Below are 16,977 nucleotides of genomic sequence, written 5' to 3'. Positions count from 1 at the left end.
AAAGGTCCCTTAAGTGCAGAAAACCACTATCATAGCCTCTAAAACGACCAAGTAATGAATATTAAGATGAAGTCATCTGAGGGCTGGATTGTCTCATATGAACACGTTTGGGCTGGGGGGGGGGGGGGGGGGGGGGGGGGGTGCATAGACTAAAATTACCATCATTTTTAACTGCATGGACGGTATTTGTATAACAACAAATATGAATGTGATAAAGCAAAAGCAACAAAAAGAGTAAAAAACTAACATTACCGTATTTGTATTGAGATCACCTGTTCATATATATTTTTTACAATATACCATTTTACATTTTTATAATATTCTATTAACGACATCACTGTTGTTATATAGATGCAACACTAATTTTAGGTGTTGTGCATCGTCAAGTGTTAATAGACTGCAAAAGATGGTTTGCAGAACATGAGACTGTAAATTCATATAAAACGTGTGCTTGTGTGTGTGTGTGTGTGTGTGTGTGTGTGTGTGTGTGTGTGTACATGCACATTTGTGTGTCTTTATTCATATGTATTGTGTCTGTAGGGTATTTTTAAATTGACCTGTAATGTCTACTATGAGCACTAGGGGAGCCCTTCTCCAGGTTCCTGCCTGCCATTCACCCCTCCTTTCCCTCTCATCCTCTCTATCCATCCTCCTCAGTAACGCTGTGGCTTACTTCTCTTAACACTCCTTCAGGACTAACTTAACACAAAAGCCAGATTTGACCCAATTAACACATTCATGTCAACTGAGAAAAGCTGATTGCATTGCAAACAATGAACAACATAAACATACGATACTAAATGAACGGTGTAGAAAAGTTTAGAAAATTCCTTTAGTATTAATCATATATTAGTAATTCATTTTTTTTTTTTAAATGAGTAATTATTTATAATTTTTTTACTTGCCGGTATTTTACAATCTACATTAGGCATCATTACCAAAGTGCAGTAATATCACAAAGTAAGCATCAGTGTGTGTATATATATATATATATATATATATATATATATATATAGAGAGAGAGAGAGAGAGAGAGAGAGAGAGAGAGAGAGAGAGAGAGAGAGAGAGAGAGAGAGAGAGAGATAAAGAATCTAAACAGCATCTGAATTTTACCTCGTCTTTGATTTTCATAAAACAATACATTGTATTTTTAACTCCATTTCAGGATGGAAAGGTTTAAAATTCCAAAGTTCAAAATGCCCAAGTATGGGTGGAATTAATGTGCTAAATGTGAGTTGAGTGTGTATGTGTGATATCGCGGTGGGCAAGATCTTTTGGAAGTTTACCTGAGCAGAGTTCCAGTCTTCTGCTTACTCCTCCTTTCCATCCTCTGATTCACTCTTTCAGTGACCCTCTCCACGGCTTTCTGCTGCCTATACCACCCTCTCAGAGCCTGTTAAAACATAGCTTCAGGATCAACTTGGGAACATTTCTCAAACATTTACTGATGAAAGAAATATAAATTCTTTATAATTAGTATTATTTCTAATAAAAGGAGAAGTTGAACTCCCCTAATTAATGTCTGTGGAAGACCGTCACTTGTGGATACAGATAACATAACTGGACTACGTTCTCTGCCAACAGAACATGTATTAAACATCCCAATGCAGTTACAATAAGGGGTGGATCAAGACAGTGTTGAAGCAGGGATGTCCTAGAGGGGCAGTGTGCTTAAATGTTAATGATTATTATTAGCTAATGTCATTCCCTGGTCTTGATTCAACAGAAATCATAGGTTTTGCGATATCTGTCGACATTTGTAGCACATTTGTAACACCGAAAAAATAAAACCCCAGGAAAAAGGGGAGGGGTGTGTGTGTGTGTGTGTGTGAGTGAGTGTGTGTGAACGCTATATAGGTCAAAGTGGTAGTGGTGGTAGGGTCTTTTGGTAGTATGTCTGTAATATGGACTAGAAACAGAGGGGTGAGTATTTCTTCATGTTGCCGTCTTCCTTTTGCTCACCCTCGGTCCCCCTTCAGGCTGTCTTTGACTTTCTACTGTTGTTCGTGCCCAAGCTCTTTGACCCTGTTAGAAGACAGCCACAGTACCACAAGTTTGGTCAAACACACATGTAACATGTCTGTACAGACTGAATCAATGCGTCATACCTCTAATATAAACAGGGGTGTGATATCTTGATTAAAATAAAGACAGAGCAATTACATTCTTTGTAAGGATTTTGTTTTTGTCATAGACGAAAGGATTTTGTTTTTGTCATAGAAAGCAAAATGTAACTCACCATTTCACCAACTCGCTTGTGTTCAAGTGTGTTAACTTTCCACTTGCACTGCACACGTGCATTACTAAAGAAGAACTCTGTGGGATCTATTACAGCTAGACTGTCTTACATTTGTCACAGATTAAAACTGCTAGAAAGTATGACAGGGAGGGAGAGAGATTGACGAAACAGATTGTGTGTATGGTTTGTGTTTCTGTCTGTCTATCTGTTTGTGTGTGTGTGTGTGTGTGTGTGTGTGTGTGTGTGTGTGTGTGTGTGTACGTGAAAGAGAGAGAAAGAGAGGGGAGAAGGAGGAGGAGGAGGCGATAGAGAGATCTCTGTCGACATCTTGTGGAATAAATGTGCTTCATAGCTGAATACTACAAGAGAGACAAATCTGTGTCTGCAAAAACAAAAAAAAGTCCAAACAGTAGGTTCTTTAAAACCCAGTGTTTAATGATTATGGTATGCAACTGTAACATGCCTATTATATCTAAATGTAGTACATTTTTTAGAAATTAACAGTATTTGTTTCGGTCAAAAATAAAAAAAATAAATGAAGGGAACATAACAACATGTCACACAAGTACAAATGGCCCCAGTCCATCTTCTTCCTGCCATTCACTTTGTCCATGTTGTTGTGTATGATATCAATTTCGTCAGTCTGTAGAAGCGTAAAAAAAAGATATAGAGATGACTAACCCTTTTCTCTTAAATTATTGGGAATACATTCATCAGTAGATTATACACATGGACTCTTTCCCCATAACCTAAATGTCCTGATTTTTTTATGTCGACTCACCTCAAATTTACACCTCAGCGCCCTCAAACATCTTCTTCCTGCCACCCATGCCCTCCTTGTCCTCAACATTCTTACGCCAGTCACCAGCAGCGACTGCAGGCTGGAAAGATTTAACACATGCGGTTCAATTGTGTGTGTGTGCGCGCGCAATGTATAAAATTTTGTTTGTATATGTGTTCAAGCCTTCATGGATAATAATATGGCACATGTTCTGGTTACACTGAATACTCACCTCCTCCTTGACCTCCTTCTTCACCTGCTTCAGGTTGGATCTCATGTCCATGCTGACCTTGTGCTTGGAGCCCAGCAGAGCCTGAAGCATCTGATCAGCGGACAAGCGCACTTTCTTCAGAGCTGGCTTCTTCATACCCTTCATTTCTGTTACCTTGAACTTCAGGTCTTCAACCTAAGGAGACGATTCAAACATTGTTTTTTGGCCAATCTTTCGCAAACACATTATTCTTTTAGATAAGTTAACAAAATCACCTCTTTTGCTCCCTTTGTCACTTTGCCTTCTGCGTCGTATCTCTCCTCATCGACTTTGTCAATCTTCGCATGTAGCTCTTTGCACAATTTCTGAAGAACATTACAGACATCACAAAAACATACAATGTCTCCAAATATTTATTGTGTGTTTGAGGCTTTATAATGGCTTTTTTCCTTAATTTCCTTAATTCTGTCGATCTCAAATTTGAAATAAATGTATAAATTAATTTCTAAATGGAATTGCATCATATGGCGGGACTAAAGTAGCCTATGAAAAGACACTCCTGTTTTACCTAAACCTTTCAATAGTCTGGTTGTAAAAGACCAATGCACTCCCAAGCTTGCCCTACCTGTAGTTCCTCCACCCCACTGGGAATAGAGACCTCTGGGCAGTTCTCATTCAGGTATGCTGCCTTTGCAGCTATAACATCAGCCGTTTCCTGTTCAATCCGCTTTTCAGCAATTGCAAGCATCACGCTCTGAGAGAGAGGAGAATCAGTAAGTGGCTTACAAAACATTGACCATTTGAATTTCAACAATAACAAAATCAATATGCAATTGTGTAACAACAGTGTTAATATTGCAGGTTATGATAAAATATAACAATTATCACAACAATAACGATGAGGATTTACCTTCAGATGATGCTTGCGGCTTGAGGTCATCTTTTTTCTAAGGGGTAATGCAAAAAAAAAAGAATAAACAGAATTAATGACAGAACATAAATATGTATGGTTGTAGTAGGATATAGACAAATACTTACTCAGACATCTTGGCACTTGTTTGTTCTCCTTAGCTGTGATGGAATGAAAGAAAATTATATTTGTATTCATTTTTTTTATTGCAGTGTGCAAAACCAATCTGGTTATACTATGTAATATAGCTATCTGCTAATACATGCTGTATTGTGTCTTAAATCCTGCAATCCTGTGATCTATTAACTGACATGGATTAGAATGCTATATGTCAGCAGTCAGATTGAACTGAGTGCCAAACTTTGTGTAAATTTCAACGTTGATGAAAGATATGAAAGTACAATGTAGTTCAGTCTGGATGAAATATTGCAGAATACTCAGCACGGGGTTAAACCACATGCATGCAATACTTCTGCACAGGACTGCCACACTGGCCGAGTGTCAGAAAGTATCAGACTTCAGGTAGGGAAATTGGGGGTCAAGCAGTGAAGCTGTTGAAACCTTGTCTGATCTTCACCAAATTTGGCAAAGATGATCTTCAGGTAGTTTTCTTTGTTTTCAAAACAATTAGTCCGTTACAGCCTATCAAATTTGGCAGCAGAGGCCACAAACAGGATGTGACCTCATATATCGGCCAATGTTTGGTCAACTGACATGAAACTTGCTTGGAGTGCAAGTGACATGAACTGTATGGCCTGCTGGGGTGCTTGATTCCTTAATTGCTGCTTGCAGCTATATTTAGGTTGGAGTTGGGTTATCCACATACATAAATCTCAGCTGGAAGAGAGAAAATAGGGGACAGTTTCTTATAGTGTGGGTTTCACTATCAAGATGGTGGACACATGACCCCAAGTCTCAGGAACCCAGGCCAAATGTCAAATGAATGTGAAGCCAAGAGTATCTTATAGCATATCTCATATGAATATTATATATTCAGATCAGTTTGTTTTTACTTTATTGTATCATTCATATATGTATATATAATATATATAAGTCAAAACAAACTGATCTAAATCAGTCACTCAATGTCAAACAGAAAGATATTGTAAATGCAGTTGACTTTGTGTACTATTTGATGTGGATGTCTGGTTCATAATCTGATTTGATGATTACCTTGAATATCTGATTTGATTCATTACAAGACCCTCTTTAGAAGTCTAAACAGACAGTGATAGCAACCCTTAACCCATTACTCGGCCATCAATATCAAAATTACAATTTTATAAAAACTATTTTTACTTTAAATTGATCAAAAATGCCTGATTTATTTTCACAAACAGAAAGCACAATACGAAAAACATGACTACATTCAGAAATGCCATAAATTATCATTTCATCGCTATTTTCCAAAACACCAAATAATTCAGCCAAAAACAGGACGCTTCTTTCAACACTAAAAACAGGACACTTCTTTCAACACTAAAAACAGGATTGTGCATAGAAACACTAAGCAAAGACTATCAGCAGGGCAGATAAGGAAAAAGACTCACCTGATGAGAAACTGGACTGGAGGAGCTGAGGGTCTGGACAGGTTGATGGAGGAATGGCGCTGCCACTGGCATCAACACAGCTGCTTTATAAGGTTGGCAGCAACCATCACCACAGTGTCTCCTATTCTCTTTATGGTGATGAGACTCTTGCCAGTTCCCCGTGCCATTGGCTCAGCTTAAAATAGACAGAAAAATGCTGATTATTCCAGATGTCTCTTTAGCAATATGCACAGACGAAATGCATTGCCAACAAGTGAACACGAAAAATGTGCTTTAAGTGCAGAAAACCACTATCCACTGTCATAGCCGCTAAAATGACTAAATACTGAATAGTATAAATTTAAGTCACACAACAGATCTAAAGACATCTGAGGGCTGGATTCTCTCATATGAACACATTTGGCGTGGGGGGGGGGGGGGGGCACATGGACTTAAAACTTTGAACTGCGTGGACAGTATTCGTATTGCAACAAATAAGAATGTGATAAAGCAAAAGCAACAAAAAGAGTAAAAACATAACATTACCGTATTTGTATGGAGATCACATGTTTATATTTTTTTACCATTATATATATACCAATATACCATTTTACATTTTTATAATATTCTATTAGCGACATCACTGTTGTTATATAGACGTGACACTAATTTTAGGTGTTGAGCATCCTCAAGTGTTAATAGACTGCAAAAGATAGTTGGCAGAACATGATATTATAAATTCATATAAAACATGTGCTTGTGTGTGTGTGTACATGCACATTTGTGTGTCTTTATTCATATGTATTGTTAGCCTGACGATGTCATACTCATAATTCTAGTCAGAATATGAGTCTGATATCGCTCCATTGAGCTGTGATTATGGGGCGTGTTTCAACCGAACCAGGAGAAAAAATGCCTCTTCGCTCAATTGGTTACCTACAACCAATCAGAACAACGTAGTATGTGACCAGGGCCAGCTGATAAATTAAACTTTTACCGGATCCCGTAGGAAGGAAGGCAAAAACATCTTTTCGATTGACAAATGCCTTGATCGCGTCTCTGTTCCTCTTTCAAAATGAATGCACTGTCAATGTCTACATGGACTCGAATCTATACATTTCAGCTCTCCAGCGGCAGCCATGTTTGTTGAAAACGAATTCAACTCGTGTGTTGGTGACGTGCTTGATTACGTTACTGTTGATGATCTGTCCATCATTGTATAAATCATTGCATCATTGACAATTTGATTGGTCCGGCAATTTCTGTCCGAAAACAATTTCTCCCCAATGGAGTAATGCCAGACCGAACTTCCCGACTTCAAATGTTGTGGGCGGGGCTAAGTTCGGTCTGGTATCCAGGCTAATGTATTGTGTCTCTGTAGGGTATTTTTAAATTGACCTGTAATGTCTACTATGAGCACTAGGGGAGCCCTTCTCCAGGTTCCTGCCTGCCATTCACCCCTCCTTTCCCTCTCATCCTCTCTATCCATCCTCCTCAGTAACGCTGTGGCTGACTTCTCTTAACACTCCTTCAGGACTAACTTAACACAAAACCCAGATTATTATATTATATAAACCCAATTAACCTACAACATGTAGAGATACTATATTTGTTACAAACATATGTCATTTTATTCAACCAAATATTGAACACATTCATGTCAACTGAGAAAAGCTGATTGCATTGCAAACAATTAACAACATAAACATACAGTCAGAGAGAGAGAGATAGAGAATCTAAACAGCATCTGAATTTTACCTCGTCTTTGATTTTGATAAAACAATACATTCGATTTTTAACTCCATTTCAGGATGGATAGGTTTAAAATTCCAAAGTTCAAAATACCCAAGTATGGTTGGAATTAATGAGCTAAATGTGAGTTGAGTGTGTATGTGTGATATCGAAGTTTACCTGAGCAGAGTTCCAGTCTTCTGCTTACTCCTCCTTTCCATCCTCTGATTCACTCTTTCAGTGACCCTCTCCACGGCTTTCTGCTGCCTATACCACCCTCTCAGAGCCTGTTAAAACATAGCTTCAGGATCAACTTGGGAACATTTCTCAAACATTTACTGATGAAAGAAATATAAATTCTTTATAATTAGTATTATTTCTAATAAAAGGAGAAGTTGAACTCCCCTAATTAATGTCTGTGGAAGACCGTCACTTGTGGATACAGATAACATAACTGGACTACGTTCTCCGCCAACAGAACATGTATTAAACATCCCAATGCAGTTACAATAAGGGGTGGATCAAGACAGTGTTGAAGCAGGGATGTCCTAGAGGGGCAGTGTGCTTAAATGTTAATGATTATTATTAGCTAATGTCATTCCCTGGTCTTGATTCAACAGAAATCGTAGGTTTTGCGACATCTGTCGACATTTGTAGCACATTTGTAACACCGAAAATAGAGCCCCAGGAAAAAGCGGAGGGGTGTGTGTGTGTGTGTGTGTGTGTGTGTGTGTGTGTGTGTGTGTGTGTGTGTGTGTGTGTGTGTGTGTGTGTGTGTGTGTGTGTGTGAGAGTGTGTGTGTGTGTGTGTGTGTGTGAGTGAGTGTGTGTGTGTGTGTGTGTGAGTGTGTTTGTGTGTGTGTGTGTGTGTGAGTGTGTGAGTGTGTGTGTGTGTGTGTGTGTGTGTGTGTGTGTGTGAGTGTGTGAGAGTGTTTGTGTGAGTGTGTTTGTGTGAGAGTGTGTGAGTGTGTGTGTGTGTGAGTGTGTGTGTGAGTGTGTGAGTGTGTGTGTGTGTTTGTGTGAGTGTGTTTGTGTGAGTGTGTGTGTGTGAGTGTGTGTGTGTGTGTGTGAGTGTGTGTGTGTGAGTGTGTGTGTGTGTGTGTTTGTGTGTGTGTGTGTGTGTGTGTGTGTGAGTGTGTGTTTGTGTGAGTGTGTGAGTGTTTGTGTGAGTGTGTGTGTGAGTGTGTGTGTGTGTGTGTGAGTGTGTGTGTGTGAGTGTGTGTGTGTGTTTGTGTGTGTGTTTGTGTGAGTGTGTGTGAGTGTGTGAGTGTGTGAGTGAGTGTGTGAGTGTGAACGCTATATAGGTCAAAGTGGTAGTGGTGGTAGGGTCTTTTGGTAGTATGTCTGTAATATGGACTAGAAACAGAGGGGTGAGTATTTCTTCATGTTGCCGTCTTCCTTTTGCTCACCCTCGGTCCCCGTTCAGGCTGTCTTTGACTTTCTACTGTTGTTCGTGCCCAAGCTCTTTGACCCTGTTAGAAGACAGCCACAGTACCACAAGTTTGGTCAAACACACATTTAACATGTCTGTACAGACTGAATCAATGCGTCATACCTTTAATATAAACAGGGGTGTGATACCTTCATTAAAATAAAGACAGAGCAATTACATTCTTTGTAAGGATTTTGTTTTTGTCATAGAAAGCAAAGTGTAACTCACCATTTCACCAACTCGCTTGTGTTCAAGTGTGTTAACCTTTGGGTTAAGTTAAGTGTGTTAACTTTCCACTTGCACTGCACATGTGCATTACTGAATAAAAACTCTTCTGTGGGATCTATTACAGCTAAACAAGATGGTCTTACATTTGTCACAGATTAAAACTGCTAGAAAGTATGACAGGGAGAGAGAGAGTGATGAAACAGATTGTGTGTATGGTTTGTGTTTCTCTCTGTCTATCTGTGTGTGTGTGTGTGTGTGTGTGTGTGTGTGTGTGTGTGTGTGTGTGTGTGTGTGTGTGTGTGCATACGTGAGGGACACAGAAAGAGAGGGGAGAAGGAGGAGGAGGCGGCAAGAGATAGAGCTCTCTGTCGACATCTTGTGGAATAAATGTGCTTCATAGCTAAATACTCCAAGAGAGACAAATCTGTGTCTGCAAAAACAAAAAAAGTCCAAACAGTAGGTTCTTTAAAACCCAATTTTTAATGATTATGGTATGCAACTGTAACATGCCGATTAAATCTAAATGTAGTACATTTTGAGAAATGAACAGAATTTGTTTCTGTCAAAAAAATAAATACAAAATGAAGGGAACATAACAACATGTCACACAAGTACAAATGGCCCCAGTCCATCTTCTTCCTGCCATTCACTTTGTCCATGTTGTTGTGTCAGAAATCAATTTCGTCAGTCTGTAAGAGCGTAAAAAAGATATATAGAGATGACTTACCTTTTTCTCTGAAATTAGTGGGACTACATTCATCAGTAGATTATACACATGGACTCTTTCCCCATAAACTAAATGTCCTGATTTTTTTATGTCGACTCACCTCTCAAATTTACACCTCAGCGCCCTCAAACATCTTCTTCCTGCCACCCATGCCAGCCTTGTCCTCAACATTTTTACGCCAGTCACCAGCAGCGACTGCAGGCTGGAAAGATTTAACACATGCTGTTCAATTGTGTGTGTGCGCGCGTGTGTGTGTGTGAGACATTTTTTTATATATATATGTGTTCAAGCCTTCATGGATAATAATTGAAAAAATTGGATGGCACATGTTCTGGTTACACAGAATACTCACCTCCTCCTTGACCTCCTTCTTCACCTGCTTCAGGTTGGATCTCATGTCCATGCTGACCTTGTGCTTGGAGCCCAGCAGAGCCTGAAGCATCTGATCAGCGGACAAGCGCACTTTCTTCAGAGCTGGCTTCTTCATACCCTTTATTTCTGTTACCTTAAACTTCAGGTCTTCAACCTAAGGAGACGTTACAAACATTGTTTTTTGGCCAATCTTTCGCAAACACATTATTCTTTTAGATATGTTAACAAAATCACCTCTTTTGCTCCCTTTGTCACTTTGCCTTCTGCGTCGTATCTCTCCTCATCGACTTTGTCAATCTTCGCATGTAGCTCTTTGCACAATTTCTGAAGAACATTACAGACATCACAAAAACATACAATGTCTCCTCATATTTATTGTGTGTTTGAGGTTTTATAATGACTTTTTTTTCTTACAATTCTGTTGATCTCAAATTTGAAATAAATGTATAAAATCATTTCTCAATGGAAGTTTATCATATGGCGGGACTAAAGTAGCCTATGAAAAGACATTACTGTTTTACCTAAACCTTTCAATAGTCTGGTTGTAAAAGACCAATGCACTCCCAAGCTTGCCCCACCTGTAGTTCCTCCACCCCACTGGGACAAGATAACTCTGGGCAGTTCTCATTCAGGTATGCTGCCTTTGTAGCTATAAGTTCAGCCGCTTCCTCTTCAAGCCGCTGTGAAGCGATTGCAAGCACCACGCTCTGAGGGAGAGGAGAATCAGTAAGTGACTTACAAAACATTGACCATTTGAATTTCAACAATAGCAAAATCAATATGTAATTGTGTAACAACAGTGTTAATGTTGCAGGTTATGATAAAATATAACAATTATCACAACAATTACTACAAAAATTTTAACAATAATGATTATTATAATGTATAGGGTTCCATCACAGAAAGTGTGCTAAAATAAAAGTGGACTAGGGATGGGAATCGAGAACCGGTTCTTGGAATCGTTAGCCAAAATCCGTTTCGATTCGGCTATCAATACTTAAAAAATTCCGCTATAGATGCCTAAAAAAAGGATTCATTTTTAGATTTTTTTTTTGATTCCGGTATCGATGTAAGTGCAGTTTAGGTATGTCACGCGCACCCAGCTTTGTTTTGTTTAGACTTCAGCCAACATGGCGTCTAGGCAGAGGCGTTTAAAAGTGTGGTTATATTTCACGCAAAAAGACGACCAAAGGGCCACTTGCAGTGCTTGCAAAACGTCTCTTTCGTCAAAGGGGGGGAAAACTACCATTACTCCGAAAAATGTGTCCATACTGCATGCAATAACTTTGCAGGAATGTCGCGTTTTTGAGCGCTATGGAGTGAAGATAACGTTAATGAATTTCAACCAAGCATTAACCAAGCGGCTAACGTTAGCGCTTCATCTGTTAATATTGAAGGTAAACTCTAACAGTCTATTGTGTTAGTGCCATTTGTTTCATTGTGTAAACCAGCTTTCACTTTTTCAAGGTGAATACACTTGTAAAAAAAAAAAAAAACAGCACTGTTGTTGGCATGTTCAAATATTATTTAGCACAGCAGTGGTATATCAAGGACACCTAAACTGCCACAAATTAGACCAGGGAGGGATCCCTATTTGATAAGACTATTTTCTAGGCTCCCCCATCTGATGAGATTTTTGAGTTTAGAGTTTTATTACAAAAATTGTATGAAACCCATTACCAAATCAGTCATACATTCTGTTACTTATGGTTGGAATTATAGTCAAAACACATTTGTTGGGACCCCCTGGCACCCCACCAAGGAAAAGGATCCCTAGGCTATGGGTCTCTGGACCCTACATTGAGAGTTTGTTGATCTATTCTTAGGTTTGTTTTTGGTTATTTAAAACATGTAAATGTATACATACATACTGTATATGCTGTGCAACGTCTATTCAGAGAATGTTATATAAAAGAAAATGAATGTAAATAAACTCGTTTGTACTCTTTTTTTTCCTTGCCCAAAAATAATCGATAAGAAAGAATCGTTATGGAATCGGAATCGTTAAAATCTTATCAATTCTCATCCCTAAAGTGGACAGAAGAGTGACTGACTCTTGAAACAGACTCTCAGTGAACATGAGGATTTACCTTCAGATGATGCTTGCGGCTTGAGGTCATCTTTTTTCTAAGGGGTAATGCAAAAATCAAAGAATAAACAGAATTAATGACAGAGAACATAAATATGTATGGTTGTAGTCGTATATAGACAAATACTTACTCAGACATCTTGGCACTTGTTTGTTCTCCTTAGCTGTGATGGAATGAAAGAAAATTCTATTTGTATTCCTTTTTTTTATTGAAGTGTGCAAAACCAAAATGTAATTTAAATATACAGATAGGGACATATCTCAGGATATATGTGTAACATGTATGTAAGGGACAACACTGACCATAAATAATTGCCAGTAAGAGATTACTATTCCATTCAATTAAATTCAGAGCCCAGTGCCTGAACCCCCTTTGAGCAATGGTGACAGGGTTAAGATAAAACTCCCTGTTAATCAGGAAGAAACCCTACGCAGAACCGCTGCACATAAGGGGGGCCCATCTGCTACTACATGCTGTTTTGTGTCTTTAATCCTGCAATTATCCCTCTGTCTGCCGTTCTGTGATCTATTAACTGACATGGATTAGATTGCCATATGTCAGCAGGCAGATTTAACTGAGTGCCAAACTTTGTGTAAATTTCAACGTTGATAAAAGATATGAAAGTACAATGTAGTTCAGTCTGGATGAAATATTGCTGAATACTCAGCACTGGGTTAAACCACATGCATGCAATACTTCTGCACAGGACTGCCACACTGGCCGAGTGTCAGAAAGTATCAGACTTCAGGTAGGGAAATTGGGGGTCAAGCAGTGAAGCTGTTGATCTTCAGGTAGATTTTTTTTGATGATCTTCAGGTAGATTTTTTTTCTTTTCAAAACAATTTGTCCGTTACAGCCTATCAAATTTGGCAGTGAAGGCATCAAACCGGAGGTGACCTCATATCTCGGCCAATCTTTGGTCAACTGACATAAAAATTGCTGGGAGTGCAAGTGACATGAACTGTCCATGGCAACTATGACCTGCTGGTCTGTTTGGCCCCCTAATCACAGCTATATTTAGGTTGGAGTTGGGTTATCCACAGACATAAATCTCAGCTGGAAAAGAGAAAACCTGGGACAGTTTATTACAGTGTGGGTTTCACTATCAAGAGGGTGGACACATGATCCCAAGCTTCTGGAAGATTCTGGAGATAAGAACTGCAGGAAACCAGGCCAACTGTCTCAGATTGACAAAAATAAGTAAATTACACAAGTAAGGAAGACAAGAGAATCTGAGACCATATCTCAGGTACCATTTAGCTGAAATATTCCCTCTTACAGCAGCAATAACAAGTTCTGTTCCAAAACTAGCAAGCTCACTACCTAAAAAGGCATGCAAAAACCTTGCAAACACCACCGACAGCCCAGTTGACACTTGCCAACACACTTACTGGTGTATTTTGGCAGTATAGCTGACAATGTCATGCTGTGAAAGCTTTTCTTCCATTTTTGCAGGGTATTCCAGCCCAGTACACAGAACTACATAGGGCATATGGATGGCTAGTGGGAAAGGCACAGGTGTTTATCTGTCCTTCACATGAGCATATGCCATCACAATATATTTGAGGATGGAACTAAAACTACTTGCCTATAAAACCATACCTCAAAAAGTGTAAAATTGTTGCATAGTTACTTTAAAGAAGTCACAGTGTAATAATTTGTAGTGATATATATGAATATTATATATTCAGATCAGTTAGTTTTTACTTTATTATATCATATATATATATGTATATATATTATATACATATATGAAAAAGTTGAAACAAACTGATCTGAATCAGTCAATCAATGTCAGACAGCAAGATATTGTAAATGCAGTTGACTTTGTCTACTATTTGATGTGGATGTCTGGTTCATAATCTGGTTTGATGATTACCTTGAATATCTGATTTGATTCATTACAAAACTCTCTCTTTAGAAGTCTAAACAGACAGTGATAGCAACCCTTAACCCATTACTCGGCCATCAATATCAAAATTACAATTTAATTTAATTTTTAAAAACTATTTTTACTTTAAATTGATCAAAAATGCCTGATTTCTTTTCACAAACAGAAAACACAATACGAAAAACATGACTAAATTCAGAAATGCCATAAATTATAATTTCCAGAATTTTCAAATTTCCATGATTTCTTTTCCAAAACACCAAATAATTCAGCCAAATACAGGACGCTTCTTTCAACACTAAAAACAGGACACTTCTTTCAACACTAAAAACAGGATTGTGCATAGAAACACTAAGCAAAGACTATCAGCAGGGCAGATAAGGAAAAAGACTTACCTGATGAGAAACTGGACTGGAGGAGCTGAGGGTCTGGACAGGTTGATGGAGGAATGGCGCTGCCACTGGCATCAACACAGCTGCTATATAAGGTTGGCAGCATCCATCATCACAGTGTCCCCTCTCCTCTTTATGGTGATGAGACTCTTGCCAGTTCCCAGTGCCATTGGCTCAGCTTAAAATAGACAGAAAAATGCTGATATTTCCAGATGTCTCTTTAGCAATATGCACAGAAGAAATGCATTGCCAACAAGTGAACTCGAAAAATGTGCTTTAAGTGCAGAAAACCACTATCCACTATCATAGCCTCTAAAATGACTAAGTACTGAATAGTATAAATGTAAGTCACACAACAGATCCAAAGACATCTGAGGACTGGATTGTCTCATATGAACACGTTTGGACTAGGGGGGAAGGGCCACATGGACTAAAATTGACATATTTTATATTTTTAACTGCATGGATGGTATTTGTACACAACAAATATGAATGAATATGAAAAGCAACAAAAAGAGTAATAACATAACATTACCGTATTTGTATGGAGATCACATGTTTATATTTTTTTTACAATATACCATTTTACATTTTTATAATATTCTATTAACGACATCACTGTTGTTATATAGATGCAACACTAAATTTAGGTGTTGAGCATCATCAAGTGTTAATAGACTGCAAAAGATGGTTTGCAGAACATGAGATTCATATAAAACGTGTGCGTGTGTGTGTGTGTGTGTGTGTGTGTGTGTACATGCACATTTGTGTGTCTTTATTCATATGTATTGTGTCTCTGTAGGGTATTTTTAAATTGACCTGTAATGTCTACTATGAGCACTAGGGGAGCCCTTCTCCAGGTTCCTGCCTGCCATTCACCCCTCCTTTCCCTCTCATCCTCTCTATCCATCCTCCTCAGTAACGCTGTGGCTTATTTCTCTTAACACTCCTTCAGGACTAACTTAACACAAAACCCAGATTATTATATTATATAAACCCAATTAACCTACAACATGTAGAGATACCATATTTGTTACAAACATATGTCATTTTATTAAACCAAATATTGAACACATTCATGCAAACAATTAACAACATAAACATACAATATTAAATGAACGGTGTAGAAAAGTTTAGAAAAAGTCTTCAGTATTAGTCATATATTAGTAATTCTTTTTTATTTTAAATTAGTAATTATTTATAAATTTTTTAATTGCCGGTATTTTACAAATTACCTTAGGCCTCATTACCAAAGTGCAGTTATAGCACAAAGTAAGCCTCAGTATATATACTGTATGTATAGAGAGAGAGAGAAGGGGGCGGGGGGACGATAGGGAGAGAGAGATAAAACAATAAATTCTATTTTTAACTTCATATCAGGATGGATAGGTTTCAAATTCCAAAGTGCCAAATGCCAAAGTATGGGTGGAATTAATGTGCTAAATGTGAGTTGAGTGTGTATGTGTGATATCGAAGTTTACCTGAGCAGAGTTCCAGTCTTCTGCTTACTCCTCCTTTCCATCCTCTGATTCACTCTTTCAGTGACCCTCTCCACGGCTTTCTGCTGCCTATACCACCCTCTCAGAGCCTGTTAAAACATAGCTTCAGGATCAACTTGGGAACATTTCTCAAACATTTACTGATGAAAGAAATATACAGTAAATTCTTTATAATTAGTATTATTTCTAATCAAAGGTGAAGTTGAACTCACCTAATTAATGTCTGTGGAAGACCGTCACTTGTGGATACAGATAACATAACTGGACTACGTTCTCTGCCAACAGAACATGTATTAAACATCCCAATGCAGTTACAATAAGGGGTGGATCAAGACAGTGTTGAAGCAGGGATGTCCTAGAGGGGCAGTGTGCTTAAATGTTAATGATTATTATTAGCTAATGTCATTCCCTGGTCTTGATTCAACAGAAATCATAGGTTTCGCGACATCTGTCGACATATGTAGCACCCGAACACCGAAAATAAAATCCCAGGAAAAAGAGGAGGAGTGTGTGTGTGTGTGTGTGTGTGTTTGTGTGAATGTGTGAGTGTGTGTGAACACTATATAGGTCAAAGTGGTAGTGGTGGTGGGGTCTTTTGGTAGTACAGTATGTCTGTAATATGGACTAGAAACAGAGGGGTGAGTATTTCTTCATGTTGCCGTCTTCCTTTTGCTCACCCTCGGTCCCCCTTCAGGCTGTCTTTGACTTTCTACTGTTGTTCGTGCCCAAGCTCTTTGAGCCTGTTAGAAGACAGCCACAGTACCACAAGTTTGGTCAAACACACATTTAACATGTCGTTACAGACTGAATCAATGCGTCATACCTTTAATATAAACAGGGGTGTGATATCTTCATTAAAATAAAGAAAGAGCAAATACATTCTTTATAAGGATTTTGTTTTTGTCATAGAAAGCAAAATGTAACTCACCTTTTCACCAACTCGCTT

The 16,977-nt window shown here is 38.4% G+C and overlaps 3 protein-coding genes and 1 long non-coding RNA gene across 7 annotated transcripts in view; 1 reads left to right on the top strand and 3 right to left on the bottom strand.

The window, feature by feature from the left end:
• The window catches only part of LOC105904753 (troponin I, fast skeletal muscle-like), a 13,348-nt gene extending 11,909 nt beyond the window's left edge, over nt 1-1,439 (bottom strand). The window contains exon 1 of one of the 2 annotated variants that reach the window (XR_004163443.2): nt 1,287-1,439. The gene's annotated coding sequence lies outside the window, so the exon portion shown is untranslated. The remainder of the gene's footprint in view (nt 1-1,286) is intronic. The other variant, XM_031565418.2, reaches the window with a different exon arrangement.
• The window catches only part of LOC105904755 (troponin I, fast skeletal muscle-like), an 11,621-nt gene extending 5,791 nt beyond the window's left edge, over nt 1-5,830 (bottom strand). The window contains exons 1-8 of one of the 2 annotated variants that reach the window (XM_031565417.1): nt 5,692-5,830; nt 4,270-4,302; nt 4,142-4,178; nt 3,857-3,985; nt 3,507-3,596; nt 3,253-3,426; nt 3,021-3,120; nt 2,820-2,884 (exon numbers count right to left, since the gene is read on the bottom strand). In XM_031565417.1, the coding sequence (XP_031421277.1) occupies nt 3,028-3,120; nt 3,253-3,426; nt 3,507-3,596; nt 3,857-3,985; nt 4,142-4,178; nt 4,270-4,277 (531 nt within the window). In that variant the 5' untranslated portion in view covers nt 4,278-4,302; nt 5,692-5,830 and the 3' untranslated portion in view covers nt 2,820-2,884; nt 3,021-3,027. Of the gene's footprint in view, nt 1-2,819; nt 2,885-3,020; nt 3,121-3,252; nt 3,427-3,506; nt 3,597-3,856; nt 3,986-4,141; nt 4,179-4,269; nt 4,303-5,691 lie in introns of those variants that run through there. The other variant, XM_031565416.2, reaches the window with a different exon arrangement.
• LOC116220063 overlaps nt 1-8,089 on the top strand; it is a 14,967-nt gene extending 6,878 nt beyond the window's left edge. Inside the window, exon 2 of the long non-coding RNA XR_004163444.1 lies at nt 8,031-8,089. This is a non-coding gene — a long non-coding RNA (uncharacterized LOC116220063). The remainder of the gene's footprint in view (nt 1-8,030) is intronic.
• On the bottom strand, nt 2,864-16,796 carry LOC116217887 (troponin I, fast skeletal muscle-like). 2 transcript variants are annotated; one of them, XM_031565415.2, is made up of 10 exons: nt 16,244-16,796; nt 16,014-16,120; nt 14,536-14,710; nt 12,380-12,412; nt 12,250-12,286; nt 10,738-10,866; nt 10,394-10,483; nt 10,140-10,313; nt 9,888-9,989; nt 2,864-2,882 (listed from the first exon to the last, which is right to left on the bottom strand). In XM_031565415.2, exons 4-9 carry the CDS (start codon nt 12,385-12,387, stop codon nt 9,897-9,899), a joined length of 531 nt encoding a protein of 176 aa, XP_031421275.1. In that variant the 5' UTR covers nt 12,388-12,412; nt 14,536-14,710; nt 16,014-16,120; nt 16,244-16,796; the 3' UTR covers nt 2,864-2,882; nt 9,888-9,896. The 2 variants fall into 2 exon arrangements, with proteins under 2 accessions (XP_031421275.1, XP_031421274.1); XM_031565414.2 differs by lacking the exon at nt 2,864-2,882 and adding an exon at nt 9,522-9,749 and having other exon boundaries at nt 16,244-16,548.
• Between the last annotated feature and the right edge of the window lie 181 nt (nt 16,797-16,977).

This window comes from Clupea harengus, chromosome 3 (assembly GCF_900700415.2).
Source record: "Clupea harengus chromosome 3, Ch_v2.0.2, whole genome shotgun sequence".
NCBI lineage: Eukaryota > Metazoa > Chordata > Actinopteri > Clupeiformes > Clupeidae > Clupea > Clupea harengus.
The sequence above is the reverse complement of the archived record's forward strand: the minus strand, read 5'-3'. Positions and strand labels throughout refer to the sequence as shown.